The sequence below is a fragment of the Ailuropoda melanoleuca genome, chromosome X, assembly GCF_002007445.2.
Source record: "Ailuropoda melanoleuca isolate Jingjing chromosome X, ASM200744v2, whole genome shotgun sequence".
Lineage (NCBI taxonomy): Eukaryota > Metazoa > Chordata > Mammalia > Carnivora > Ursidae > Ailuropoda > Ailuropoda melanoleuca.
In genome coordinates, this window is record NC_048238.1 from 38,589,535 (window position 1) to 38,617,453 (window position 27,919).

The 27,919-nt window shown below is 45.0% G+C and overlaps 1 protein-coding gene across 1 annotated transcript in view; it reads right to left on the reverse strand.

Annotated features, from left to right (window-relative positions):
- The window catches only part of DIPK2B (divergent protein kinase domain 2B), a 40,961-nt gene extending 19,563 nt beyond the window's left edge, over nt 1–21,398 (reverse strand). The window contains exons 1-2 of the mRNA XM_002929207.4: nt 20,896–21,398; nt 12,962–13,226 (exon numbers count right to left, since the gene is read on the reverse strand). Coding sequence (XP_002929253.1) covers nt 12,962–13,226; nt 20,896–21,128 — 498 coding nt within the window. The 5' untranslated portion in view covers nt 21,129–21,398. The remainder of the gene's footprint in view (nt 1–12,961; nt 13,227–20,895) is intronic.
- Nucleotides 21,399–27,919: the final 6,521 nt, after the last annotated feature.

Consider the following 27,919-nt stretch of genomic DNA (forward strand, 5'->3'; position numbering starts at 1 on the left):
AGAGATGGGCTGAGTAGGCGCCTTAGATCTTCCTAGTTTCCATGAGGTCCAGGTGGATGTACTTCCGGCACAACGACCCCCCCTTTATACTTGAATTGTTCCAAGGAGGTTTCTGATCCCTGCAACTTCTGATCCCTGAATAAGTTACAAGCAATTGTCTCCTTTTAGAAGACGTGCGCCATTTGTGATGCATAGGTGACCACCGTCGCTGAATTCCTCACGGTGTCCCTCATGGTACCTGCGATGCAGAGGCTGTGGTCAGGCCTCCTCTTTGCCTTGCCTCCCTGTGTTCCTTGCTGTCAAAGCTTCGGCAGCCTGAGGCTCACTCGGTGGCAGTCATGGCCCCCTCTTCCATGGGGTAGCCAACATCTTGGATGACCTTGCCTAGGGGAGTGGTGGCTAGTTTCGTCCTCCTATTGGAGTCTCTCTCTTTCTCTCATCCCGTCTCATCCCCCATCTTCCTCCAGTCTGGGGCCCCAGGCTTTGCCACTGTGGAATTTGTGAGCTGCTCAAAGATTTTTCACTGTGGCAGATGAAATAATCTTTGTGGCAGGCAATTCAGCTGATAGTTGGGATGGACGGGGCTGCTGATGCAGACGAAAACACATTATTTCATGTTCTGTCATTTTGATTCGGGTACACCAAGGCTGGTCGTGATTCTCCACTGGGCCATTTCGTTTTATGGGCTGCTGGGTTCCCCAGCCCCACCTTTCTTTTTTAATCAGAAGACAGGACGCCAAGTGCTTCTGACAATTCACTTGTGCATGCAACCTTGCAGAGACTTCCGTGGGAGCTCTGTGGCTTCTGCTGTGCAAAGGTCCTGTGGTCCAGGAAGCTCAGACAGAATCCCGATTGTCAGGAAAACCTTCAAACTAACCTTGTGCTTGCTAGGGGGAGGGGCTTCCAGGCTTCTGTTTCTCCCCAGCCCCTCTCTGTAGAGGTTGTACCACCCCTATTGCTCAGGGTTCAATCAGAGAAGCAGAAACACTAGGGTGTTTTTTCTTCTTTTTTAAAAAAGAGGGATTTGACCTCACACAATTGACCTCACCCCAGCAAGCGGAGCCAGCAGAAGGCACACTGTGTGAGCTACAAAGTGGTCACTGTTTCCCTTCTGCCCTTCAAAACTCCCAGTAAAATCTTTCTGTAGCCCACTGGAAATGGAAACTAACAGGGAAGGGAATTCTGGGAAATGCAGTTCAGCCAGGCCAAGGTGACATGTTACAAAGCCACCCCATCACTGTGGCCTTTCTTTGTGTCTCTCGTGGAGACTTTTCTCTCCATTAATGATACAGGGGAGAGTATGTGATACCATATTAAGTTACAGAGGAACGTGTAACATTCCATATACTGCATTTTCCATATATTTAAAGATTATTCTTATCATTTTTCAACTTATTCAACTTATAATTCTTTGACTTCTTTTTAGTTAGGTTACTATGACTAGAAAGAAGACTAGAAGGAAGAACTCCAATGTGTTCACAGTGGTTGCCTCCGGGGGGTGGGTTCTAAGTCATTTCCCCCCCCCCATTTCCTTATGGATTTTAAAACGTATATAATTTAGAAATTTTTATAATGAATATATGTTACCTTGATAATAAAAATAAAATTTAGGGGCACCTGGGTGGCTCAGTCGGTGAAGTGTCTGCCCATTTGGCTCAGGTCATGATCCCGGGGTCCTGGGATTGAGTCCTGCATCGGGCTCCTTGCTCAGCGGGGAGCCTGCTTCTCCCTCTGCCTCTCCCCTCGCTCATGCTCTCTCTCTCCATGTAAATAAATAAAAATCTTTTTAAAACGTTTAAAAAGTAAGATTTAAAAATGGAACAGGAAGGGAAAGACCTGGATTTGGGTGGGGGGGAGGGTGGCTGTGGTGGCTGGCGGCCGGGCTGAGGATGTGCCTGGGAAAGCGGAGGTGGGGCCAGGGGAGACAGGTGACAGGGCTCTCTGAGTCAGGCCAGAAGGCTGGCTACCTCCCAATGGACGGGGAAGTGCTGAGGGTGCTGTGTAGAAGGACTTGGTTGAAAGAGTTCTCTGGTCTAGGCAGAGGGAAGGGGATCTGTCACGGGGACCTCCTGTGGGAAAATATGCTCAGGCAATCTGATGGCCTCCAGCGCCACGAGTGCTTGAGGTATTAAGTTTACGGACAACTGAAAGGGGAGGCTGTGGATTGTTCCCCACTGGGCTATGGGCAGGACTTCAGGGAGGACAGAGAGAACAGATGGACCCAGGAACAGTGAGTGTTAAGAACGGGGTGAGCCCCGTGACTGTTGGCACGTCACTGCAGCCATCCGGCCACATAAAAATCAGGTAGCTTCACATACAGAGTTCCTTAGACCCAGAACCCCAGGAAAGGATGGTCATTTTAGGCTGAAAAGATGATGCCGACCTCAAAATACTAGAAGGTAGCCATATTTGTTGGTTAATACAAAGAGTCACTTATGTTTTAGGAGCTCCCCTCCCTCCCAAAAGCATACATGCTGTCCGCTATCTTGTCCCCAGAATTGAAAGTGCCACGTATAAACGAGCACCTGCTGAGTCTGAAGGACGGTGAGCAGAAGGTCTCCACCGCACCCAGTGCCATTTTGGGGGCCCTAGATGCATGGTCACCCTGGACCACTGACCTTCCCGAAACCTCTTGGTAGGGAGGCACTGCGGACCCTAGGAGAAACAGTGATGAAAGGTCAATTGGTCTTTCGGTGTCTCACCCTCCCTTTGAAGTACAGCCCTCAGAAGTGCTTGGCCCAGCTTATCAGGCGACCCCCTGGAGGAACCACCCCTTGTTCTCCTGAGCAAGAGTCTCCCCCATCTACTTCTTCCTCTCTGGCTCTGGGTCAAAATGTCTTACTTGTCTCTCTTCCAAGATAACAGTGGTGAGATCGAGCTTTGGAGAGTGTTCATGGAAAACCGTGTCACCATCCCTCCTCCCTTGAATCCGTTAGACTTTTCCGGTATCAAAAATCATATTCCAAGGAGTAGGAACCATGATATTTTCAGACTTGCTAACACCTGGGTCAAGCCAGTAAAGATGTTCTTTGGGGGAAAGTCAGGACTTCTGGAGACTCTGAAATCTGCTGGCCTCTGGAGTTAGCCCAGGGAATTAGCCCTGGTAGGGACTGAGAGTCACCCTGAAGCCATGAACAGTGAGCGGTGAGGGATGTCCCATCCATTCACTCATTCTCTCACTCCTTCATCTCCCAAACATTTGTGAGGTGTCTACTCCATGGCAGACATGGGTGAGGGAACCCACGGATGACTAAGAAGCCGTTCCTGCCCTCAAGCAGCACCCTGTCTGGCTGGAGAGGCAAAAACCAAAGGAACGAAAACCAATGCCATGTACTCTATAGAAAGTGTCTTTCTGGTCTGCTGTAAGTGTATTTTTAAGTCGGGTTCTCCTCCGACTCCCATGCTAGGCTTGGTGCCTTTCATTTTTTTTTGAAGATTGTATTTATTTTTGTGGGAGAAAGAGAGAGAGAGAGCATGAGCAGAAGGGAGGGGCAGAGGGAGAGGGAGAAGCAAGACTCTCCACTGGGCAGGGGGCCTGACACAGGACTCGATCCCAGGATCCTGGGATCATGACTTGAGCCGAAGGCAGATGCTTAACTGACAGAGCCCCCCAGGCTCCCCTCCTTTCATTTATGCTGGGCTGTAAGCCACAGGTGTTCCCTGCACTTCCTTCAGCCTGGAAATAGTATCCAAAATGCAGAAGCCTTTTAGAATAAGGTAAGATTCTCAAAAGCCAGAAAGATGGCTTTAATAGCTCTATTTAGGATTTGGATAATATGAATGCAATGGGACCAGGTGTTTTTTTGTTGTTGTTGTTTTGTTTTGTTTGCTTTTTGTTTTTGTTCTGGTTTTTTTGTTTTGTTTTTTTTGTTTTGTTTTGTTGTTTGTCCCCTGGAAAGTAGATCATTCTGAGATTCCTAGTTTCGGCCACGGTGGTNTGCTTTTTGTTTTTGTTCTGGTTTTTTTGTTTTGTTTTGTTTTGTTTTGTTTTGTTGTTTGTCCCCTGGAAAGTAGATCATTCTGAGATTCCTAGTTTCGGCCACGGTGGTACAACCGGCATCAGACTTACCACTCTACTGTAAATAGCTCTAAAACCTGGATGAAATCTAGAGAACAGCAGTTTGTGGGCATTGGACCACGACCAACATAGGGCCGTGGTTCTTGAGAAAAAGACTGCACATGAGCCAAGCCCCAGAGTCCCACAATCTTTTTCCTGAGGGCTTTTTCTAAGCTGTGGCGAGGAGTCTTGCTGGGTAAGGGAAGCGCTTGGGGGCTGCCAGAGTGGCTGGGATTTGGGGGCAGGGTCCTATCAAGGAAAAAGTCACAGAGAAGGAGCTTCCCACATACATGTAAAAGTGCCTGCCAGGGCTTTGGCCAACTCCTAAGCTGCATAGGAGGGGGTGGGACACCAGGCGTAGGAGAGAACCAAAGAAGAAGGCTGTATTCCCGAACAGAGATTTTAGAGGCTGCATACTGCTGGCAAGATGGAGGCTGGAGTTTGAGCTGGACATCTTAGCACCCTGGGCTTTGGACTGGACCTCGGAAGGCCACACTCCAGGAGTAAAGATCATGTCCTACCAGCAAGGACCATGTGCCAAGAGCAAGAGCAACAACGAAGAAGATCGACACGAACACAGTCTAACCCCAACCTCAACAGGATTAAGGCTGTGATTCTCAACTAGGGGGCAATTTTGCTCCCTACGGGATGTTTTGCAACATCTGGAAACATTTTGGGTTGTCTCCACTGGAGGTGGTGATGCTACTGGCATCTAGCAGGTGGGAGTCGAGCACGTTACTAAATATTTTACTGTCCACAGGACAGCCTCACCTTCGTCCTCCCGACAGAGAATAATCTGGCCCCAAAGGTCCATAGCTCTGAGATGGAGAAACCCTGGATTTTGGTAATCTGTGAGCAGTGTAATTGGCTGCTAGAACAAAAGTCAACAATCTTTAGAGGAAGATAATGTAAATCAGGACCTCTACAATGTATTATCCTTAAAATCCAGCATACATAAATGTGAAGAAGCAAGAAAAACTAATTGGCAATCAAGAAAAAGGAAAACAACCAGCAGAAGCAGAAGGAGAAGCAGAGATAATCCAGTGTTAGCAAGTATGGAATTCAAAGCAGCTATGATTAAGATCTTAAGAGAAAAGAGGAAAAGACAGACAAAATTAATAGAATTTCAACAGAGAATTGGAACCTATAAAAAAAAAACACATGACATTCAGAAATACAAAACACAATATCTGAAATTAAGAACTTACTGACCAGAGTTAACACCAAACTGGGCACAGCAGAACATATGATTAGTGAGCTCTATATGAGAGATAACTCATGGAAGCTTCTAGAAGTAAGCAGGGGAATATTTTTATGACCATGGGATAATCAGGATGCTGAAAGCANATTTCAACAGAGAATTGGAACCTATAAAAAAAAACACACATGACATTCAGAAATACAAAACACAATATCTGAAATTAAGAATTTACTGACCAGAGTTAACACCAAACTGGGCACAGCAGAACATATGATTAGTGAGCTCTATATGAGAGATAACTCATGGAAGCTTCTAGAAGTAAGCAGGGGAATATTTTTATGACCATGGGATAATCAGGATGCTGAAAGCATTAACCTTAAAATAAACAGTGAATAAATTGGACTACATTGAAATGAAAAATTTCAATTCATCAAAAGATACTATTAAGAGAGTGAAACGGCCAGCTGTGGACTGGGAGAAGATATTTGTAATACATGTATCCAACAAAGAGCTCGTATCTTAGAATATAAACGTAACTTTTAGGAATCAGTAATAAAGGCAGATGACCCAATAAAAAAGGGACAACTTAACCCAGCATTTTACAAAAGACAAAATCAAAGCAGCCAAAAAATGCGAAAAAGGTCTCTATATTATCAGTTATGAGAAAAACACAAATTCAAACCACACAATGAGATACTGCTAGACACCCACCAAGATGACGGAAACGAAAAACTAACAATATCAAGGGTTGATGGAGATGTGGAACAATGGAACTCTCTCTTCCACTGCTAATAGGAGGAAATCGGTACAACCACTTTGGAAAACTGGTGGCATCTACTGAATGGGTCCCTATGTACATGCCACCACCCTGCAGTTTTACTTACATAAGTATACTCATATTCACCAATTGACATATCTAAGAATGACTGTAGCAGCTTTAATTCACCCAAACTAAATACAACCCAAATGTTCATCAACCATGGAATGAATAAGTAGTGACATCATCACACAGTGGAATATTATACTGTGATGGAAAAAAAACCCAAACTACTGATTCACGCAACAACATGGATAAATAGCATGGCACCATGCTGACTATATACTGTGCAAATTTCATTTAAATGAAGTTCAAAACGAGACAAAACTAATTCATGGTGATTTAGGTCAGAATAGTGGTTACCATTGGAGGGGGTAGGGTGATCAATGGTTCCAGTTTGCTTGGGATTGAGAGGTTTCCTGGGATGTGGGTCTTTCAGTGCTCAACCCAGGAGAGTCTCAACAAAATAGTACCATTGGTTACCTCTGGGCGGGGCGTCTTTTTAGAGAGGTGATGTGAAAGAACCTTCTGAGGGGTTGGAAATGCTCACAGTCTTAATGTGGATCATGGTTACATGCGTGAACACACACAAAACTTTATCTAGCTGCACACTTAGGATTTTTACATTTAAGTATATAATTTCTCCTTTGCTTTAAAAACTTTGAAAAGAGCTATATTTTACCATATAGGATTCATTTAATCAAATCATTTTGGACTAACTTCACTTTTTTTCTTTGACCTGATTATTTGCTTTTTAATCCAAGAAATGCAATAGACTTAGAATATACAGACTTCAGTGAGGCACAGTAAAGAGAATTAATGGATTAATCCCCATAGAGAAAGAAGACTTGGTCTTTCTCCCTGCTCTGTTTAACATTTTTATTTATGACTAGGACCTAGATAAAAATTGTGTTCATCAACACCAGATGGTGATATGTAGCTGGGGTGATAGTGACCATGATAAGTAACAGAATCAAGTTGACAGGCTCTTAGAGTAATGGATTCAATCTAAGAAGATCACATATAACGGGACAAATAAAAGACTCTGTTCTTGAAAACTAAGATCTAGCTGTAACAGGGGTTTTAGCTGACACAATGTTTAACGTGCATCAATTTGAGGGGAATGACCTAGATGGGAAAGGGAATTGGGGATTATCTAGACTGGGAAGCCAGGAACGAGGGGGCAAATATATGGGATGGGGAAAAGTCATATGTAACTCCAAGGAGTTACATAAAAAATAATTTAATAATTTAAATGAGTGAAAGCTACAAGAAGACAGATTTGAGATGAACTTTCTAATGATTCGTTCTCTTCAAAGAAGGAATAGGCTGTTTCTGAAGGTCGTGAGTTTCCCATTTTGTATGGTAAGATAAAGGATGCAAATATTTCGAGTTTCAATTGGTAAGCTTTCAAGTTTCTTTCAATCCCAAGAGTGTATGACACATGTATGGTTCAGTGTGTAGAAATCTATCTTGACCTTTAACAGGTTGCTAAATTGCACTGTAGTTTGCTCTCTTATATATAAACTAGGGATAAATACATTTGTTTTGCACTTAATCTACCGGAAAGGCTTACAAATCAAGTCTTCCATAGAATTCTTGGTAATCCTTAGGGAGAAGGGCTAGCAAAACTGGAAGATTTTTTATTGTTATAAGTCGCCCTGAGTCAGGACCAAATTGACATGTAATTCCTCATTTTTATATCTTTTTGCATTATTTCTCCACATTAATGCCCAAACTTGTACCGACAGCTGCCTAACACAACACGGGATTGGTTTCCAGTTCCCTGAGCGGTGATTTGGCAAAGGTTAAATCATAGACTGGAGCTGTATAGACTTTTTAATCATTGTTATTTTCTTGATATAATTACAATTTCAGTTGTTTGCTTTGTCGTTCGAAAGACGACGTTTTAAAATTGCAGATTTGGTAGGGTTCTTTTGTCTCCCCCTTTTTATTATTGTTAATGTCTGATATTATTGCCTTTTGGTTTTTTTTTATTCTTTTAAAAGATTTTATTCATTCATTTGAGAGAGAGACAGAGACAGCACAAACAGGGGGAGAGGCAGAGGGGGAAACAGACTCCCCGCTGATCTGGGACCCTGATGTGGGGCTAGATCCCAGGACCCCAGGATCATGACCTGAGCCGAAGGCAGACGCTTAACGGACTGAACCACCCAGGCGCCCCTGCTATTGACTTTTAATCAGAGAAAGTGGTCTGTGTTAGTTCTACTTTTGAAAATTTATCGAGAGGCTTTGTGGCCTAATGAACTGTTTTTAGAACACAACCAACTTCTCAATTAGTTTCATCATTAATTTTTTCAAGTCAATGTCTTTATAGATATCTCTTATATGCTATATTAGTTTAACCTCTGTTTACTTCATATCACGTGGCCCTATGCAGAGGCACAGTCAATTCTCAGGCTTCCGAGCCAAGCAAAAAGCATTTGTTCCAGCACATATCAAAATAGGGATATTGAGATAGCGAAGGAAGAAATCGTGGCAAGAACAAAGGGTGGCTTGATTTATTTATGATGGAACTCCTAGTGACTCATCTCATGTCTGCCTTCCCTGAGTCTTCTTTTGCCTCTCTTCAATTTCCCAACTTGTTTGCGTCAAGGTGGGGAACACCTTTCACTGTCTTCTTTTTCATTCCTGAGGTCCCTCAAGAGTAATTTAGGACTCATTTGAGCAGACAGGCTGAGTGATCTCTTAGTCCCTTTCCTATGAGTCTATATAAAATGGAGGCCTGGAAATGAATAGGTCAGTCTCTATCCCATTCCAAATAACGTGGTTGCCACAAATGCCGAGGTCATGAAGTCTCAGTGCTTGGAACCCTCGACAAATCCCATGATCCAAAGCCTTAGTTGCTTCAACTGTCAACAGAGAGTGGCCTGGGCGGGGCGCAGATCCAGGCTGTAATCTCTCTCCAGTTGGCTCCCAAAACTCCCATGGGCGACACACAAAGCACCATGACGACTTCCCAAGGGTCATGGGGAGCAGGGTCTCATGACCATAGTGTGCCCCGGAAGGGCCTCTGCTCTCCGAAGACTGTTCAGCCAGTGGGTGTGTGCTGATGTTCCGGCAATATTGACCTATGTGGGACTGGCCAGGCACTTTTAGTAGCTTATATTTCCTTTTCCATTAATACTCATTTCATCTTTGACTCCCATACTAGATCTGTACGAAAATGGCATGGCCACCAATCAGCTGTTATTCTTTTTTCTTTTTTTTAGCATCAATCTGGCCATGTTATTTTTTTAAAAACCAAACCAAAAAACAAATGTAACTTTTTGGAAGGGTCTTGACCAGGTAGCCTGTGAGAGATTAAAATCTTTATGGTCTGAAAACTAGCTGCGATTCATATAAGATTTTCATCTTCATTCAAACATGTTATCATAACCTGTTTCGTATCACAATGGGTCCCCGCCCCCATGGGGCGTCATCTCCCAGAGTGCAGGGAGCCTGTCTCGACACCCTGATACCCTCCCAGGGCATAGGTCCTGCAAACACCCCGTAATTAATTTTGGAATTAATTTTAAGCACAATATTTACCTCTAAAACCATATTCTGATTAAATGGTTAACATGCGTTTTGCTTAATTTGCTTACTGCCCTTAATTCTATCTCTTTAAAAAAATAACCAAGACGAGAAAGTGAAATTGCCAGCCATCCTTGTTTGAACGAAGCTGCCTGAACATTCTAGGCTGCCATCTGGTGGGAGAAAAGGCTCTGCGGCGCCCACAAAATCCGTTCCCACTGGAGGGAAAAACAGGGTCTGTGTTTAGAACAATGTCAGAAGCAGCCGGGAGTTGAGGGGATGGGAGGGGGACACACTGGGGGATATGTGTTTTCCTCCGGTTAGCAACATAGCAGAGGAAGCCTTCTTTGTGGACAAGCACATAGTGATAAACTGGGTGGTGTTCTTGGCTGTGGTTCTATCTGTGGGCTAGTAATTTAGGCTGTGGGATATTCCCATTAGAACAATGCAGTTTNACTGGGTGGTGTTCTTGGCTGTGGTTCTATCTGTGGGCTAGTAATTTAGGCTGTGGGATATTCCCATTAGAATAATGCAGTTTTTAGAAGGAGAAAAGTCACGGTTTTATTAGCATAAGTCTCTCTCTCTCTCTCTCACACACACACACACTGCATCGTTTCACCCTCTGGCTGATTTTTCTGGTTCCTTGCTGCAGTATACGGCCTATGGCTCAAGAGAGTGTCCTTAACACAAAGCAGGGCTTGGCCCCGCAGGAGGGGGGGAGCCACGGGCTCCGTGGCTCAGCCTCTGATGGTGATTCCTGGAGCTTTTCATCCAAGTGGACTTTATTTATTCGTAAGCAGAACTCACAATCAAGGTTCGGAAGGCCCTGCACCGTTCACATCCCCCCCCCCCCCCCCCCCCCGCCTTCAATTTTCTTTTATTTCTTTGTGTCTCTTCTCTCCCTTGTCAGTTCTCTGAGCAAACCTGTGGGTTCCCTGCGGCCCCTTTTCCTTTCCCCAAACACACACCGGCATATGCATAGAGATACACACTCTGGATGGCCCTGGCCTAGATCCCGGTTGGAAAGTGGCTTTTCAGAAATTCAGGGAACACTCACTCAAGTCGTGGTCCAGAGAGTTCCTGCGGCCGGCAGAGCCATTCGGCCAAATCTGGGCTGAATGGTCACTCTGAAACAGGCTGCTTGCTCGGATCATCATTGAGAAGGATTCTGGGGGCACGTCTGGATTTTGTGGGCGGGGGGAAGACGCAGGGACATATTAGGAAGGTGTGAGATAGTCATGGGATGGACAAGTACGAGTAGTACCGTATTGGTTTTATGCACAAATGGTTTCTTGGAGCTCAAACAGCAAAATGCTATTAGCTATTAACATCCTGGCATGAATTAAATTATTGAATTAGCTGCCCATCACCTCTTGGGGCTCCAAGGGGTTGAAGTCACAGGGTTGGTGAAGTTTCTGTGGGGCTTATTCCTTCTTTTTTTTTAATTTTATTTTAGTTGAGGTGAAATTCACAGAACCTACAATGTACCATTCTAACCATTTTAAGGTGCGTAATTCAATGGCTTTTAGTATACTCACAAGGCTGTACAACTGTCACCTCCCTCGAACTCCAGAATTTTTCCATCATCCCCAAAAGACACCCTGTGCCTATGAAGCGTTCACTCCTAATTCTCCCCTTCAGCTCCTGGCAACCGCTAGTCTGCCTTCTGTCTCTATGGATTTGCCCATTCTGGACATTTCCTATACACGGGGTCCTCCAGTATTTGTCCTTTTGCATCTGGCTTCTTTCACGTAGTGTAATGGTTTGAAGGTCCATCCGTGTTGAAGCAGGTATCAGCACTCGATTCTTTTTTATGGTCAATAATATTCCACTGTGTGGCTGTAACATGTTCCTGAGTACATAGTTGAGGCAAAGTGGAAAAGGTCTCACGTTGGTTCTTCCCGTGGCTCAGTCCTTGCTGTGGCCAGCCTGCAAATGGCAGGTGGCAGGTACCCAGGCCAGGGCGTGGAGGGTCTGTCGGCAGGTGCAGAAAGAGAGTCACAGCGGGATTATCCCGATGGTATGGACCACAGTGGGGACTTCGTTATCTGTCCTCTGTTGCCAGGCTCTGCTCAATGTTGAGCAGAACCGCACAGGGTTCTTCTCACCTGAGCCTCTGCTTCCTGTCTCCTGCCAAGACCCGGATGTTGGATCCTGCCACCGCCTCCCTGGCCTGGGAACAGCTTGACTTCCTCTGGCTCCTTCTCTCCCAACCCCATGGCAGTGAGATTCATAGAGTGCAGAGTGCAAAAGGCTCCCATTGGGCAGCTGGATGTCAGATGGCAGCCATGTTACCCGCAGCTTGATTCCTCCTGATGGCAAAGCAGTGGCCACACCACCCAAGAGGAAAGCCGGGTGGTCTGTGACACGGACGACATAGCCAGGGACCAGTGGTTCTTCTTTGCTTGGTGTCCCTCATCTTGAAGAGGCCAAGGGAAGGTCTGAGTGCTCAGAAGTCCCTCGGGCAGCCTCAGGTGTCCACATGAAGGGGGCTTGTGGCCTGGGGAGTGCAAGAGGTGGCCTCAGCATCCCCCCCAGGGGTCCAGTTCGAGCCTTCCAGCCTTGTCACGGCTGGGAGGTTGGGGTGAGCCTCTTCTTTTCCATCTTGGCCAAAGGTGAGACACTCTCCAGTCCTCCAAGGGGGCATCTTTTGCCATCAGGGGCCCAGTGGGGTGTGTGGGGAAGTACATGGTTGTGCTGGTTTGGGTGAAGAAGCAGGATCCTGGGGACGATAGTGCAGGACGGAGGGGACCCGTGCAGGGTATGAGGGTGCCAGCTGTGTGTTGAAGGCCCGGAGGAAGCTTACTCGGGAGCGGGGCGGGGAGGGGGTGAGTGGGAGCTCTCAGATGGGAAGAGGGAGCCGTATTACCAGGGCCTGCTTCTGTCGTGACTCACGTTCAGTTCTTCTTTATGGTGGGAATTGGACGAGGAAGCTGATGTTCAAAGTGGGCTCTCTGGATGGAGAAACACGGTATCTAGGAGAGCTTCCAAGCGAGGTTGGCGAAGGTCCCCCAAGAAGGTTGTAGGTGGGCTTAAACCTTGGCCGGGGGAGGGTCGGTGAGGGTCATCCCGCCAGTTTTTCAGACCAGAGGTAGCAGCCAGAAACTGTTGCCCAAACAGTTGTGGAGGGTCACATCAGCGAGAGTGGAGGATGGCCATGGGAAGGGTCCCTATAACTAAACCTGTCTAGTTACCGTCCTGTCGCAAGCCACTCTGCTTCGCGACGTGGTTTGGTCCCACTTCAGACAGACCAGGACTCCTTTTCCCCCACACGGAGATGTGAGATGAGAATAGACGCCTCCCTCCACCTCGCCCCCTTCTCGCCCACCCCCACAACCAGCACACTCACCCGCACCAGGTCCGGTGTGAGGCGCTTGGCCTGCAGCCATTTCTGGAACCTCCCGGTTTTCCGCAGGACGCGCTCGATGCTGCAGGTCCTCGGGGCTGCTGCTGAGGCACAGATTCTCCTGTCCGAGATGTCACTTTGCTGTTTGCTGATCAGTCTGGAGACCTCCACGGGGCGCCAGGTTTTGGAATCATCTGAGTAATTTGCAGGGTAAGAAGGCAAGTAGTCGGGAGGCAGTCCGAGGGGGGAGGCCAGCCAGCGGTCAAACCTGGAAGAAGAGCCCTTTTATTTTATTTATTTTATATATATATTTTTTAAGATTTTAAAAATTTATTTGTTTGACATGGAGAGAGAGAGAGAGCACTAGCAGGGGGAGCAGCAGGCCGAAGGAGAGGGAGAGGCACGGTCTCCACGGAGCAGGCAGCCCGACTCGGGACTCGATCCCAGGACCCCGGGATCATGACCTGAACCAAAGACAGACGCTTCACGGACTGAGCCACCCAGACGTCCCCAGAAGAGCCCTTTTAGGAACTGCCTCGAGCTGGAGGGGTGAATCAGGGGCCAAGGAAGGACCAGCCAACAGACTGCAGCCGGGAGACAGGAGACGACGTCCCGTGTGATGCATTTCTCCTCCTTCGACTCGGAGGGGGGGCTCCAAACTCTTTCTGTGAGCATATTACTTTTGTTTCCTCAAACTCAGGGAAGTACATTTGTGGTGTCAGAAAAGGTGAGGGCGAGGGGCGCCTGGGTGGCGCGGTTGTTCAGTGTCTGCCTTTGGCTCAGGGCGTGATCCCGGCGTTCTGGGATCAAGCCCCACATCAGGCTCCTCCGCTAGGAGCCTGCTTCTTCCTCTCCCACTCCCCTGCTGTGTTGCCTCTCTCACTGTCTGTCTCTATCTCTGTCAAATAAATAAATAAAATCTTTTAAAAAAAAAAGAAAAAAGAAAAGGTGAGGGTGATACGCGTCAGACAAACGTTATCCTTTTCTTGCAGCCAGCACAGAAAGACTAGCCCTGACCCTTAAAAAAGAAAAAAAGGAAAGACAGACTAGCCATGGCTTTCTGAACTCCTTCTCCATGTAAAGACGGCAGCTTTGTACACCCTGGTGCCTTAGATTCTCTCAATACCCCATCCCCAGTTTACACATGGGGAAACTGAGGCTTATAGAACTTCAGGGTCTCACCCAAGTTCAGACAATATGTTGCCGAGCAGAGGCGCAGACCTGGGGCCGTTGGTCAGCAGAGCCCATGATCTTTCCTCTTCTCGACACTGGTTCTAGAAACAGTTCACCCTCTGACTGATGGCTGGGTCTTGGAACCGTAGTTCCTGAAGATTCTTCTAGGCCTGTGCTCAGAGGAGCACTGCCTCTCCATATCCCACCCTAAGTGGCCCCATCAATTTTGCCTTCAGTCCAAAGATTTAAGTCATCCGTACCAACCAAGTCACAGCAAACAGTGGCTGGTAAACGGTCACAAATTCAAAGCCACCTGGGATCCAAGAGGTGTGTAATGCCACACAATGGCCTGGTCAGTCCTTCATCCTCCCCGGGGGAGAAGCACTGGCCTAGCCCCCATCGCTCATTTCCGAGGCCCCACCTTGACCCTTTTCTCCCATCATTCTTCTGGCAGCATGCCAACATTCTCACGAGGAAAGAATGTGACAGCTTCTGATTTATGTAGGAAAAATTAGGAAGGTAACGTTTACTTTCCCGATTAATACAACTAGGCTTCTGAGACGTATTCTGTAGTTAATTTAAGTAAGACTCTGGAACTTCTTATTATTGGGCATTATTGGACAACCTCATGATCGTGACTTTTGGGGGAATCAGCATTTTGATTGGCCCCAAACTCTAGCTGCTTTGTTTTCTCACTTATATGATGCAGCGTCACCTTAAGAGACTGCAAGCTTCTCACAGAAGGTGCTCCCAGCGGAACCTGGCAGTTAGCACCTTCCACAGTGCAGCAGAGCCGTTCACACTGCAGTGCAAGTAGGCCCGAAGAATTCTGTTTCACAACGTTGCCACAGATCTATTTAAAAAGATGAAACATGGGGGGGGTGCCTGGGTGGCTCCGTGGGTTAAGCGTCTGCCTTCGGCTCCGGTCGTGATCTCCGTGTCCCGGGATCGAGCCCCGCATTGGGCTCCTTGCTCTGTGGACAGTCTGCTTCTCCCTCTCCCTGTGCCCCTCCCCAGCTTGTGCTCTCTCCCTCAAATAAATAAAATCTTAAAAAAGAATAAAAGAAGAATGAAGCATTGTAAACTAAGAGTGAATCCCTTTCACGGGCATTTTCAGGAACGATCCTCCCCTCTGAGATTCCTGTAGCTGCTCTTGCTCCTGGGGGTTCAGCCCCCCGAAAGGCCTGTGACTGAGGATTTATGATAGGTGGCTCTCTTAGACATTGATCGTAGCAACACGCATGTATGAAACACTTAAGCACTCCAGTCACCGTGCTAAACGCTTCGTGTATACTAATTCAGTTAAAGCTGGCAGCAAACCTGCGAAGTCAGTACTGTTCTTAACCATACAGATGAGGAAACTGAGGCACAGAGAAGTAATTTGTCCAAAGTCATACAACCAGAAATTGGAGGAAGCGGCATTCAAGGCTCCAGAGCTTGCAATCTCAAGCGCTTTGCCATGGCCTGGCCGCCCTGTCATCCTTTTTATGACTTCGTTTGTGGGAACAGATTGGTAGGTAATATTATCAGGGGCTGTGGCTAGCAGTATCGTAGTTTCCAGAGCTGGAAGCAAGCAAAAAGGTCATGTGGTCCAATCCACCCGAGCCCCTCAACATAGAGAACAGGGGGGAGGTGTGGGGCAGAGCGACAGTGTTGCGATGACAATAAGACATTCTCTTGTATGCTCCTCATGCTTACATCCCGTCAAGCGCTAAGTCTGTAGACATGCCTTCCGAAGTATTTCTTGCCTCCCTTTTCTCTTCTCCATCCCTCAGCTCTGCCCAGAGCCCTTCAAACATCCAGTGTCTTCCCCAAAGCTCTTAGGACACAGCTCACACTACGTAGAGCAGTTTACAGAGTTCTTTCTGGGCCCATCTCCTGCTGCTTCCCCTACAACCTTGCTTTGTTCTCATCCAACCACTGCTCATCCTTGGCTAAGCACATTGGTTTGGGCCTATGCCCCTCCACTCACTGGGTCATGTGCCCATCCCTTTGTCTGAGATACTTTCTTCTATTTTCCCAGTGTCACCACTGCCTTCCCAATGGAAAGTAAACTCCTGCGGGGCTAGGACTGGGCTTTCTTCAACTTGGTCGCTCAGTGCCTAGCAGAGGGCTGGGCGCCAAGTTAGTGCCCAGTGCATTTTAGTTGGATGGCTGGATGGCTGGGTGGGTGGGTGGGTGGGTATTCGGATGTATAGCTGGACGATAAGTGAGTGGAGGGATATATGGAGGACTGGCCGGCTGGCTGTCTGCAGGGGAATGGCTGGGTGGATGCATGGGCGGATGCCTGAATGAATGGGTGAATGGATGGCTGGGTGGATGGATGGGCGCATGTGCGGATGACAGAATGTGTACATGGATGCTTTTGCCATAAACTCTGGGACCCTGCATCTCCCGAGAGCTCTGAATTGATTCGAGGAAGTGAGTTAAAGCAATAATTACTATCATCTTCTGAGATGAGAGACAGATGAGGGCAAGGGAGGAGAGAAGGCAAAAGCAAGCCTAATGATTTACTTACTTTACTGTGAGCCCTCCACTACTCAGAAGTATTTAAACTTCCTTTGGGACTCTGGGAGTGGGGGTGGGGATGTAAGGCCAAATGAGTTCAGTAAGGAAGGGGAGGGAAAGAGCCTGTCTTGGTGAGAGCCCAGGAATCCCTAGGAGTAATTCTGATTAGAAATACTGCTGCTAAGTCCCCCACTTCCACCTTTCTTCCCAGCCTATGACCTGCACATACGTGATTCCTGATCGATCAGTTCCTGGTAGATCTCTCCAACTGGCATGAACGCTTAGGATTTCACTGATAGGCATGTTTTCAGCAGGAAGACTACATCGATCAGGTTTCCTCTTGTTTTCTGGCTTCCCTTAACTTTTTTCATTCAGGATTTGAAAGTCCACACGGAACACATGGGAAAACTGGTACTGAAAACATCGTAATGTTCGAAGGTTAACGGTTGGGTATGGGAGGCATCGGATTTATCATTAGCGTTCTTGCCAAAGAGAAGATAAGGGTTAGAAGGAAAGATGACATTCCTCTACCAATGACGGGTCTTCAGCTTCCCAGGCTCACTCTTTGCTGCCAAACAAACGAGTATTATCCAGTTCTTACTGAGAACCTGGCCTGGAATGCTAATGCTTGCCTGGTTTTAGCCTGTCAGCCAAACATCTGAGAGTTCAGGCTGGTTTTTCCTAAGGTATCATCATAGTCTTTTGTAAAAGTGGGAAAATATTTGGAGATGGACAGGACGAACAAACACTCTTAGAAAGAGAGGCAAAGGATATGAACTTGTAGACAAATTAGCAAACAAGGAATAGAAATGGCTAGTACTCTATGTTGGCTAATTGAATTTAAATTAAAAAATAAATAAATTAAAAAATAAATAAAAGAATTATCCAAAGCCAAGAAAGAAAGAGCCAGTAAGCCTGAAAAAAAGGCTCAACTCAGAAGACATACGAACTAAAAATAGTAGTAATAGTAACTATTTGTGAGCAAGCAAGAAGTGAGCTCTATAGCTAGAAATCTCCATTTGGGGATATATACATATATAAAGTCTCCTAAAAACGTGCTATATTTTGTGACCCAGAAATTTCCACTTTTGGAAGTTTGTCATAGGAATGATTGATGTGCACAAAAATCTAGCAACAGGGATTTTCAACATAGCACTGCTTATAATACTGAAAAGAAAAAAAAAACCCTAGTTGTCTCACAACAGTGGATTAGTTAAATAAATTATGGTTCACTGATGCGATTGAAAACCACAAAGCCATTGAAAATCAAATGGTGGATGTATCATTTGCAAATAGCTTCTCCCATTTGGTGGGTTTTTTTTGTTTGTTTGTTTTGTTGATGGTTTCCTTTGCTGTGCAAAGACTATTTTTGTGCAGTCCAAATAGTTTAATTTTACTTTTGTTTTCCTGGCCAAAGGAGACATATCTAGAAAACTGCTTCTCTGGCTGATGTCGAAGAATAGTTAACAACGTGGAAAGGTGTTCCTGACATACTGTTAAATAAAAGTTTACAGAAGAGGGTACATAGTATGATCATATTTTTCTGAAAAAAATTTTAAATCCATACTTAGAAAAAAAGGTGGCAACGATATACATCAAAATGTTAACTAAGGGGTGATTTCTGGGCGGAAGAATTACACATGATTTTCATTTTGTGCTTTCTTCAATATTTCTGGAAAATTCTAAAATAAACAGATATTACTTTTTAAAATAAGGAAAGAGTTGCTTATGCTGTAAAGGACTATAGACAAGTCCATGTCCCCAGACCCACTTACCACCTCTGTCTGGGGCTTTGTGCTTGAGGAATGTGCATTCTCAACATGGAGAGCCCTAAATCCCAACCCCCCCCCCCCGCCCCCGGCCTTTCCTGCTTGTCTCTGCACACATCCCTTTCGGGCGCACATGGAACATAAATTCTGAGGGAGCTGAGGTAATATCCTGAACTTGAATGGAACACAAACCTATTTGGGGAAGTGCTTCCTGAATTTGGCCAATACCTGCCTAGTGAGAAAAACTTCATTTATTGCCACTTGGCGAAGAGTCAACGGCACGATTCATACAATCTTGTTTAGTTACCTCCAGGAGGATGTGAACCTGGGACTCTCCTTCAGTTGAATCCCATAATGGCCCTCCCTCCTGTTGGAAAATCTGTCCGTATTCTCCCTGCCTCCTTTGTCTGAGGAATCAGCTCCACTTCACCCGTGTTCTTGGTCCTCTCCATCCCATTTCTTAGGCGGGATGGAGATCTTGTGTCTGCTTCCAACATTTCCATCTTTTACTTTCTGTCACATGGAGTTGGTCAAGCAAATGACTCCCTAGCTGAACCCACTGGCATCCTTCCTGCCCCCTGTTCCCACTGACCTTTCTCCTGGACTAGGAGAACTGGTCCAGCTGCCCCTGCCAGCATCAACCAGTCCATCCTGCACACTGGTTTCCTTTTTAAAATTATATTATTATTATTATTGTTATTTTTAAATTATTTATTTATTTGAGAGAGTGAGAGCACACACAGAAGTGGGGTGGCGGGGGGAGGGGCAGAGGGAGAAGCAGACTGCTGAGCAGAGAGCTCGACGTGGGGCTCGATCTCAGGACCCTGGGATCATGACCTGAGCCAAAGGCAGATGCACATCGCTTTCCAGGAGATCCTTCCAAAACACAAGTCTCATCTTGTCTCTACCCCCCTAGACTCCGTCACCATTGCCTGCAATAGAGCTTCCCCAGTTGGGAAGGTCTTTCAACTTTTCGCCATGTGAAATGCCTTAAAAAAAGGTCTAATAGGGAAAGTCCACATCAATATGATATCTATCATCTTGCAAAAGTGCCATATTTTTTTTAAAATATTTTTTTAATTTATTTATTCGACAGTGATAGAGACAGCCAGCGAGAGAGGGAACACAAGCAGGGGGAGTGGGAGAGGAAGAAGCAGGCCCATAGCGGAGGAGCCTGATGTGGGGCTCGATCCCATAACGCCGGGATCATGCCCGGAGCCAAAGGCAGACGCCTAACTGCTGTGCCACCCAGGTGCCCCAAAAGTGCCATATTTTTGATTGATATTGTCTGTTCATTAGATCTGTTTAGTGACTAAGTTGAATAATCAAATAGGTCTTCAGTTAATACAGATCAGAAATCAAATCATTGTAAATTAATACTATTTGTTTGGTCACCAAATCTTACATGCCTCAGATAGGTCCCTGGGGGGGAGGACTGAGGAAAAAGGGCCTATTACAAAGGATCTTTAGTATGGAAGAGGTGGGGAACCGCTGGCCCACAGGTGAAGGTCCCAATTCCTTGGCATGGTATTCAAGGCCCCGGCCACATCGGCCTCTTCCAATTGCCTCCTTGTACCATGCCTCCACACAGGCCTCATGCTCCAGCCACTAACTGCTTCTCACCTCTCCCTTGTTTTAGCTGGCCCTTCTACCTTAAGCCCTTCTCCTAAATTTCAGCTTATCCTTTAAAGGCCTATCTCTGAATGCCTTCCCCAGTCCCCATTTGGAATTCATGCTCCCCTCCTCTTATTATTGTTACTTGTAACATGGCTCCCTCCTCCTGAGCCCCTCGAGGTCAATGACCAGAGTCACAACGATGTCACTAGAGCACCTGCTGGGTCCTGGCTGTGGTCAAGACTCATTGACTATGTGCCGACAGGCTTGAACTCCAGAGTGCAATACCACCCTTTGGGGAGATCCAAATGCATCACCATTTACTAAACTTGGGTTTTCCTCTGTATCAGAAAATTGATTCAGAAACTTTGGAGCAAACTGCGCTGGTTTGAACCCCAGATCCGCCATTTACCAGGTGGTGACCTTGGGCAAGTCACTTAATCTTGCTATGGCCACTCTCTGAGTAATGAGTGCAAAGCATCAACGTTCCGGGATGGTGATGCGGAGTGAATAAAAATGAGCTTTAAAATGTCCATCACATAGTAGGCCTTCTATTAATTTTACTTCCCTCTTTTTATGGGAAATGAACTTGGCAAACTCAACAAACCCGGGCTACTCCATCCGTAGAAGAGAACACTCTCAGCTCCCACTTAAAAGAAAACTTTGGATTTAGCATCTAGGGCTAGAATTCAGCTTCGTACCTTACCCCCCTCCCCACCCCAACTTCAACCCATCGCCACTACGATTACATGACTTTGCCTCGGCTCCCACCCAGAAATCGCATCCTGACTCATTCCCCACAAACTCCTGGACATCATCACCGTGAAGGGAACAGGAGTTCACCCCTCCGAGTTATCTAATGGAGATTCTGACCTTATTTCTTCTTTAAAGAACTTCTTGCAAATTGATGTCCCGATGCAGGCATTGCATTTATCAAGACCGAGGAAAGTCCTTCCCAGATTGTAGCTGGTTCTGATTCGGGGCCCCGGAGAAGGAGAGGGAGAAGCCAGCGAGGTAACAGAAGTGCTCAGGGCGGAGACCCACAGCAGCAGGACCGGCCGGCCTGGGGAAAGCCTGGCAGCTTTAGGCCCCAGCCAGGGCTCCATCTCCCGCTCGGGATTCCCGCTGCAGCCTTCAGAGGCCCACTCAGGGCTGCGCAGAGGTAGGTCTTGGCAAAAGAGAAGGGGGCTGGCTTCAGGGCGCGGACCCCATGCCAGCTTCCCCAATTTCTGTTGGAAGATGCTGAGGATCCTGGGGCTAACGGGGCTGGGGAGGAGGTGAGGAAGTCCATGGACGATGCTGATAACACCGTTTCCAGAGTTACTCTTCCTCCGTCTGGGGCGGCTGCCTGAGGCTGGGGAAGGGCTAACTGGCAGATTTCGGGAAGGACAATGGTCAGGGCTTCCCTGTGAGGTCCTTTTGACAAACACAGGATATCCTGGCTGGGCAGGAAAGGTCCATTCAGGATGTGGGTCCGACCTGGATTCCACCTGGGAGTTTCAAAGGATCCTGAAGGCCTCCGCCCTCCACTGTTTCAGTTCTGGGCATGTCTGTCCCTATGGATTGCATGTGCACGTGCACACACACACACACACACACACACACCCCGCAATTTCCTCCCTCTGCAGTGGATACTTTGGCCCGCCCCCTTGACTAGCCATCCCAGCCCCACTGTGATTCTATTTGGCTGTGAAATAACTCGAGGTCAGTCTGCTGGCCATTGAGGGGCACATTTAACACTGATTGGAATGGCAAAAACTTTTGGCTGCTTGGGGAAAGGAAAAACTCAAGTTAGTCCACGTTTTAGCTCCTCTTACAGACCTGAGCATGGAGGGGAAAGGATTTGGTGGCCTCTGATGTGACCCGGGAGCATCAGAAAGATTCTTTTGCCTGTACCCATCTATGTCTTTCCCTCTACCCACCCCCACCCCCGCCTGCCAGTCGCCCTTCCCTTCAGCACCCTGCCTCCCTTCTCCATGGCCAGCCTGACTTGGTGGCATTAACTGCCCCACAATTGCCTTCCTCCTGGCAGCAAGATAAAAGTCCACAGCATGGAGTGGAAGGGAGTGCTGATTTAGGAATAGAGAGAGCATATGAGGACCAAATCAGGGAAGGCAGGCTTGGGACAGGACAGGGGGAGAAAAGGCAGAGAGGAGGGGGCCAGAGATGGTCTCAGGAGAATTGGGGAGTTTTGCTAACGATTGACAGGAATAACAGGCTAATGGCAGTTCTCCGATGGTTACACATATGATTATAAGCTCACTGTCTGCCCTCCTCAGGGAAATGTTTGGTTGTGTATTGTTTTTTTTTTTTTAAAGATTTTATTTATTTATTTGACAGAGAGAGACAGTGAGAGAGGGAACACAAGCAGGGGGAGTGGGACAGGGAGAGGCAGGTTTCCCACTGAGCAGGGAGCCTGATGCGGGGCTCTATCCCAGGACCCTGGGATCATGACCTGAGCCGAAGGCAGACGCTTAACGGCTGAGCCACCCAGGCGCCCCTGGTTGTGTTTGTTTTTGATTCTGGAGTTGTGAGAGTTCTTCATATATTCTTGATACTAGTTCTGTGTTGGGTTCCACATGTTCACTGGGAATTGCTTTTCTGTTTTTCTATTTTCAATTTCATTGATTTCTGGTCTTTCCTTTATTATTTCTTTCCTTCTGCTGGCTTTGGATTTATCGTGCTCTCCTTTTTTTAGTTTCTTGAGATAGGATCTTAGGTCATTTATTTGACAACTTTCTTCATTTTAATAGAAGTATTTTACATTATAAATTTATCTTTTGACACCTTATTAGCTGCACCCCACAAAATTTGATATGTTGTATTTTTATTTGCATTCAGTTCAATGTATTTTAAAATTTTTCCGTGAGACTTCTTCTCTGACCCATGAATTATTTCAATGTGTGTTGTTTAGTTTCGAAGTGTTTGGACATTTTCCTGCTTTCTTTCTCTTAATTGATTTTTAGTTTGATTCCACTATGGTCTGAAGACACACTCTGTATGGTTTCAATATTTTTTTTTAAAAAAGATTTTATTTACTTATTTGAGAGACAGAGAGAGAAAGAGAATGAAAGAGAGAGAGCATGGGCAAAGGGAGGGTCAGAGGGAGAGGGACAAGAAAACTCCCCGTTGAGCAGGGAGCCCCATGTGGGGCTCGAGTTGGACCCCGAGATCATGACCTGAACTGAAGCGAGATGCTTAACTGACTGATCCACCCAGGAGCCCCTGATTTCAATTTTTTATTTCAAATTTATACAGATTTGTTTACGGTCCAGGATATAGTCTGTCTTGGTGTATGTTTCATGAGCTCTTGCAAAGAATGTGTATTTTGCTCTTGCGGGGCGGAGTGTTGTATAAATGTTGACTAGGTCTTGCTGGTTGACAGTGCTGTTGGTTCCTCTATATCTTTGCTGATTTTCTATCTAGCTGCTTAACAGTTGTGGATTGACTATAATTGTGTATTTAAAAAATTTTCTCTTTCAATTTTATCAGTTTTTGCTTCACATACTTTATAGCTGTCTTGTTTGCTGTACACATTTAAGATTACTATGTCTTTATGATGAATTGACCCTTTTATCACTAAGGAATGTCCCTTTCTGTCTTTGATAATTTTCCTTGCCCTCAAGTCTACTTTATACGATGTTAATACAGCTATTCCCACTTTCTATTGATTGATGTTTGTACGGTGTCTCTTTTTCCATCCTTTACTTCCAACCTAATTATATCGTTATATTTGAAATGTGTTTCTTGCAGACAGTGTTGTTGGGTCATGTTTTGTTTGCTTTATTTTTAATCCATGCTGCCAATCCCTGCCTTTCAATTGGTATGTTTAGATCATTAACATTTAATGCAAATATTGAAAAGTTAGGGCTTAAGTATGCCATATGTTACTGTTATTTGTTCTGTTTTCTTTGTCCTACCACTTGAACATTTTAGAATTCCATTTGAGTTATCTATATTGTTTGCATAGCTGTATTAGTGGCTCTTCCAGGTATTACATTATATATATACCACTTATCACAGTCTAGTGGTGTCAACAGCTTACCAGTCTAAGTGAAGTGCAGAAATCTTAACTCCTCCACTTACAATATAATTGTCTTAAATATTCCCTCTATATACATTTGGGGTGTTATAATTTTTGTTTAAAAAAATCAAGCATATTTTAGTCAAGAGGAAAAGGCAAGTATATTGTATTCACCCATAATGTTACTATTTCCATTGTTCTTTCTTCCTTCTTAATGATACAAGATTTCTCCTTTTGTCATTTCCTTTCTGCTTAGAGAATTTCCTTCGGTTATTCTTTTAGAGTAAGTCAGCTAGTGACAAATTCTCTTAGTTTTCCTTCATTGGAAAATGTTTTATTTGCCCTCTGTTCTTGAAGGATATTTTCTGTAGATATAGAATTCTGAGCTGACAATTCTTTTCTTTTAGCACTTTAAAAATGTCCCATTTCCTTTTGGCTCATATGGTTTCTAATAGAGAAATCTACTTTCAGTCATTGTTCTTTGCCTATAGGTTAGTCTCTGGCTGCTTTCAATATTTTTTCTTTGTGTTTAGTTTTGAGAACTTTTGTCTACTAGAGTGGATTTCTTTGAGTTTATTCTATTCACAATTAACTCAACTTCTTGAATGTGTGGGTTTATGCATTTGGTGAAATTTGAAAACTTTTCAGCCATTATTTATTCAAATATTGTTCAACCCCTCCCTCTTTTTCTTCTCCTACCAACAATCTGATGACATGTATGTTAGATATTTTGTTGTATTTCCAGTATGTCACTGAGGCCATGTTTATTATTTTTTTCAGCCTATTTTCTTTGTTGTCAGGTTGGGTAATTTTTATTGATGTATCTTCAAGTTTACCAATTATTTTCTTTGTTTCTTCTATTCCATTAAGTCTTTCCATTAAGTCTTAATTTCAGTTAGTGTATTTTTCAGTTCTAAAATTTCCATTTTGTTCTTTGTGTCTTATTTATTTTCTGGGACTTTCTATTTCTTTACTCAGTCTTTCTATTTTTTGAATTTGTGTCAGATGTTTTAGTAATGATCACTGAAGTATTTTTATGATGGCTGCTTTAAAATCTTTGTTAGATAATTTCAACATCTTTGTCATCTTGGTGTTGGCATCTACATCTTTTTTTCATTCAAGTTGAGCTTTTCCTAGTTTTAGGTATGACGAGTGATTTTCAATTGAAATCTGGACATTTTTGATATTATGTTATGAGATTCAAGATCTTATTTAAATATTATGTTTTAGCTGACTTTCTGACCTAACACTGGAAAGGGACTAGCAAGGAGAGAGCCACCTCATTACTTCCAGAGGGAAGTTCAGGCTCCCGCTCAGCGATTGTTGACACCTGGGAAGGAGGGTCTCCCTTTTACTTCTAAGGAGCTATGGGAGCTCCTGATCTCCACTAGCCCTCTGCTGATTTCACCCTGGCTGGGACGTCATGAGTGCCCCATTATTACTCCCCACTGTGGTCTCCAGTGATACTGCAGGGGGATGATGGCCTGGATACCACTGAATGATGGTAAAAGTCCTGACTCTCTACTATGCCCTCTGATATAGCCCTGTCAGGGAGACAAAGTGGGCACTTCCTTACCACTGGGTGGGGATTGAAGTCCAGATTCCCCACATGGTCTCCACTGCAGGTGGGGAGAGAGCGTGTATATGTCTTGTTACTGCCTGGGCATGAAAGTCTTGGCTCCCCACTTGGCCTTGTCTGCCATCACCCCAATGGAGGAGGGAAGTTAGGGTGCCTCATTATAGACTGGCAAGAGTGGAAATGTAGGTTCTCCTCTTGGCCTTGCTGGTGGGGGTAAGGTCACAGTTTTTTCCGTCGTTCTAGGATGCCCTTTCCTAGTCCTTTGGCTAGAGAGATAAAGTTTTTATTGGGGCTTTAAAATAATCTCTGTCAGTTGGCCTTTCCAGGTTGCTGGCTTCTCTAGTACCAAGTCTTGAATGTATGAGGCAGTAAGAAAACATGGGGAGCTCACAACCACATCATTCCTCAGGTCTCAACTTCCCTAGCTCGTGGGTCTTCTTTCCATTTGTCAGTGTCTTCTTATGTTTGATTTACTTATGATGTCTAGAGTTTTTAGTTGTGCTTAGTAGGAGTGATAGGGAAACGTACTTCTGTACATCTTTCTGGAAGAAGAAGTTCTCACAGTCCTTTATAGCCTAATCTCAGTAGTGATGTTCCATCACTGTTGTTGCATTGTCTTTATTAGAAGCAAGTCATTAGGTCCAGCCCACACATAAAAGGAGACGATTATTTAAGGGAATGATTACCAGGAGATGGGAATCACTGGGAGCCATTTTAGAAGGATGCCTACCACACCAGAGTTACTCAAATTATGGCTTCCAGACCAGTGGCAACAACAAGACTGAAAACTTGTTAGAAATGCAAATTCTTGGGGCGCCTGGGTGGCTCAGTCATTAAGCGTCTGCCTTCGGCTCAGGGCCTGATCTCAGGGTTCTGGGATCGAGCCCTGCATCAGGCTCCCTGCTCCACTGGGAGCCTGCTTCTTCCTCTCCCACTCCCCCTGCTTGTGTTCCCTTTCTCGCTGGCTGTCTCTCTCTCTGTCAAATAAATAAATAAAATCTTAAAAAAAAGAAGAAATGCAAATTCTCTGGCTCAAACCCAGATCCACTGAATCAGAAACTGAGAGTGGGGCCTAGCACTCTGTATTTTAGCAAACCCTACTGGAGATTCTGATGTATTTTAAAGTTTGAGAACCATTTCTCTAAGTAATTTACTAAGATTTTTCTGCCATGTAAGCCTTCAAATATGGGTGGCAAGTTATCATGTAACTCTTATCAAGCTAAGTATATCCAGTTTTTGAACATTTTCTCCTATCATAATGCTCCTAGAACATTTGCCATTGTGTGGTGTAGCCTTTGACAATGTTCTTGCTCAGTGGCTCTCAAAGTGTGGCCCTAAGACAAGCTTTATCTGGGAACTTACAAGAGATGCACATTCTTGGGCCTCACCCCAGGCCTACTGAGCAGAAGCTCTGTGGTAGGGCCTGTAATCTGTACTTAACAAGTCTTCTGGGTGATTCTGATGCATGCTGAGAACCAATGATATACTTAATTGATCTCCATATTAAGGGGTAGATGTGGTCTGGATTTCATTCATTCTGGGTATGATATGTCTATTGATATATCAGAGATTGTATTTTCTTTTTTTTTTGGCAGCTGTATTTAATCCTCTTGGCTCATACAAACTTTCAGAAAACTAAAATACTCAGTTATTTTTCATATGAACAGTTTTGTCAGGTGCCCTCAGTCTATACTAGCATATGGATTAAAAAAAAAAAAGCTTTAACTTGGGCTCTTGATAGTTTCACTTGTTTAATTGCATCTTGAGTTTTTCCTCCCCAGTTTTATTGAGATATAATTGATATATAACACTGCATAAATTTAAGGTTACAACATATAGATTTTGATATGCGTATATTGAAAAATGATCACCACAGTAGCATTAGTTAGCACCTTCAACACATCACAAAGCTATCTTTTCTTTTTTAAGATCTACTTTCTTAGCAACTTTCAAATATATAAAACAGTATTGTTCACTATAATCACCATGCTGTACATTAAATCCTAAGAACTTATCCATCTTGTGACTGGAAAGCTTGAACTCTTTAACCAACATCTCCCCATTTTCCCCACCCCCCCAGTCCCTGGTAACTATCATTCTTCTCTGTTTCTATGAGTTTGGTTTTTTAGATTCCACATATAGGTGAGTCATAGTGTTTGTCTTTATCTTTCTAACTAATTTCACTTAGCATAATGCACTCAAGCTTCATCCATGTTGTCACAAATGACAAGACTTCCTTCTTCCTCACAGCTGAGTAATATTCCATCATATATATACATATATATATATGTATA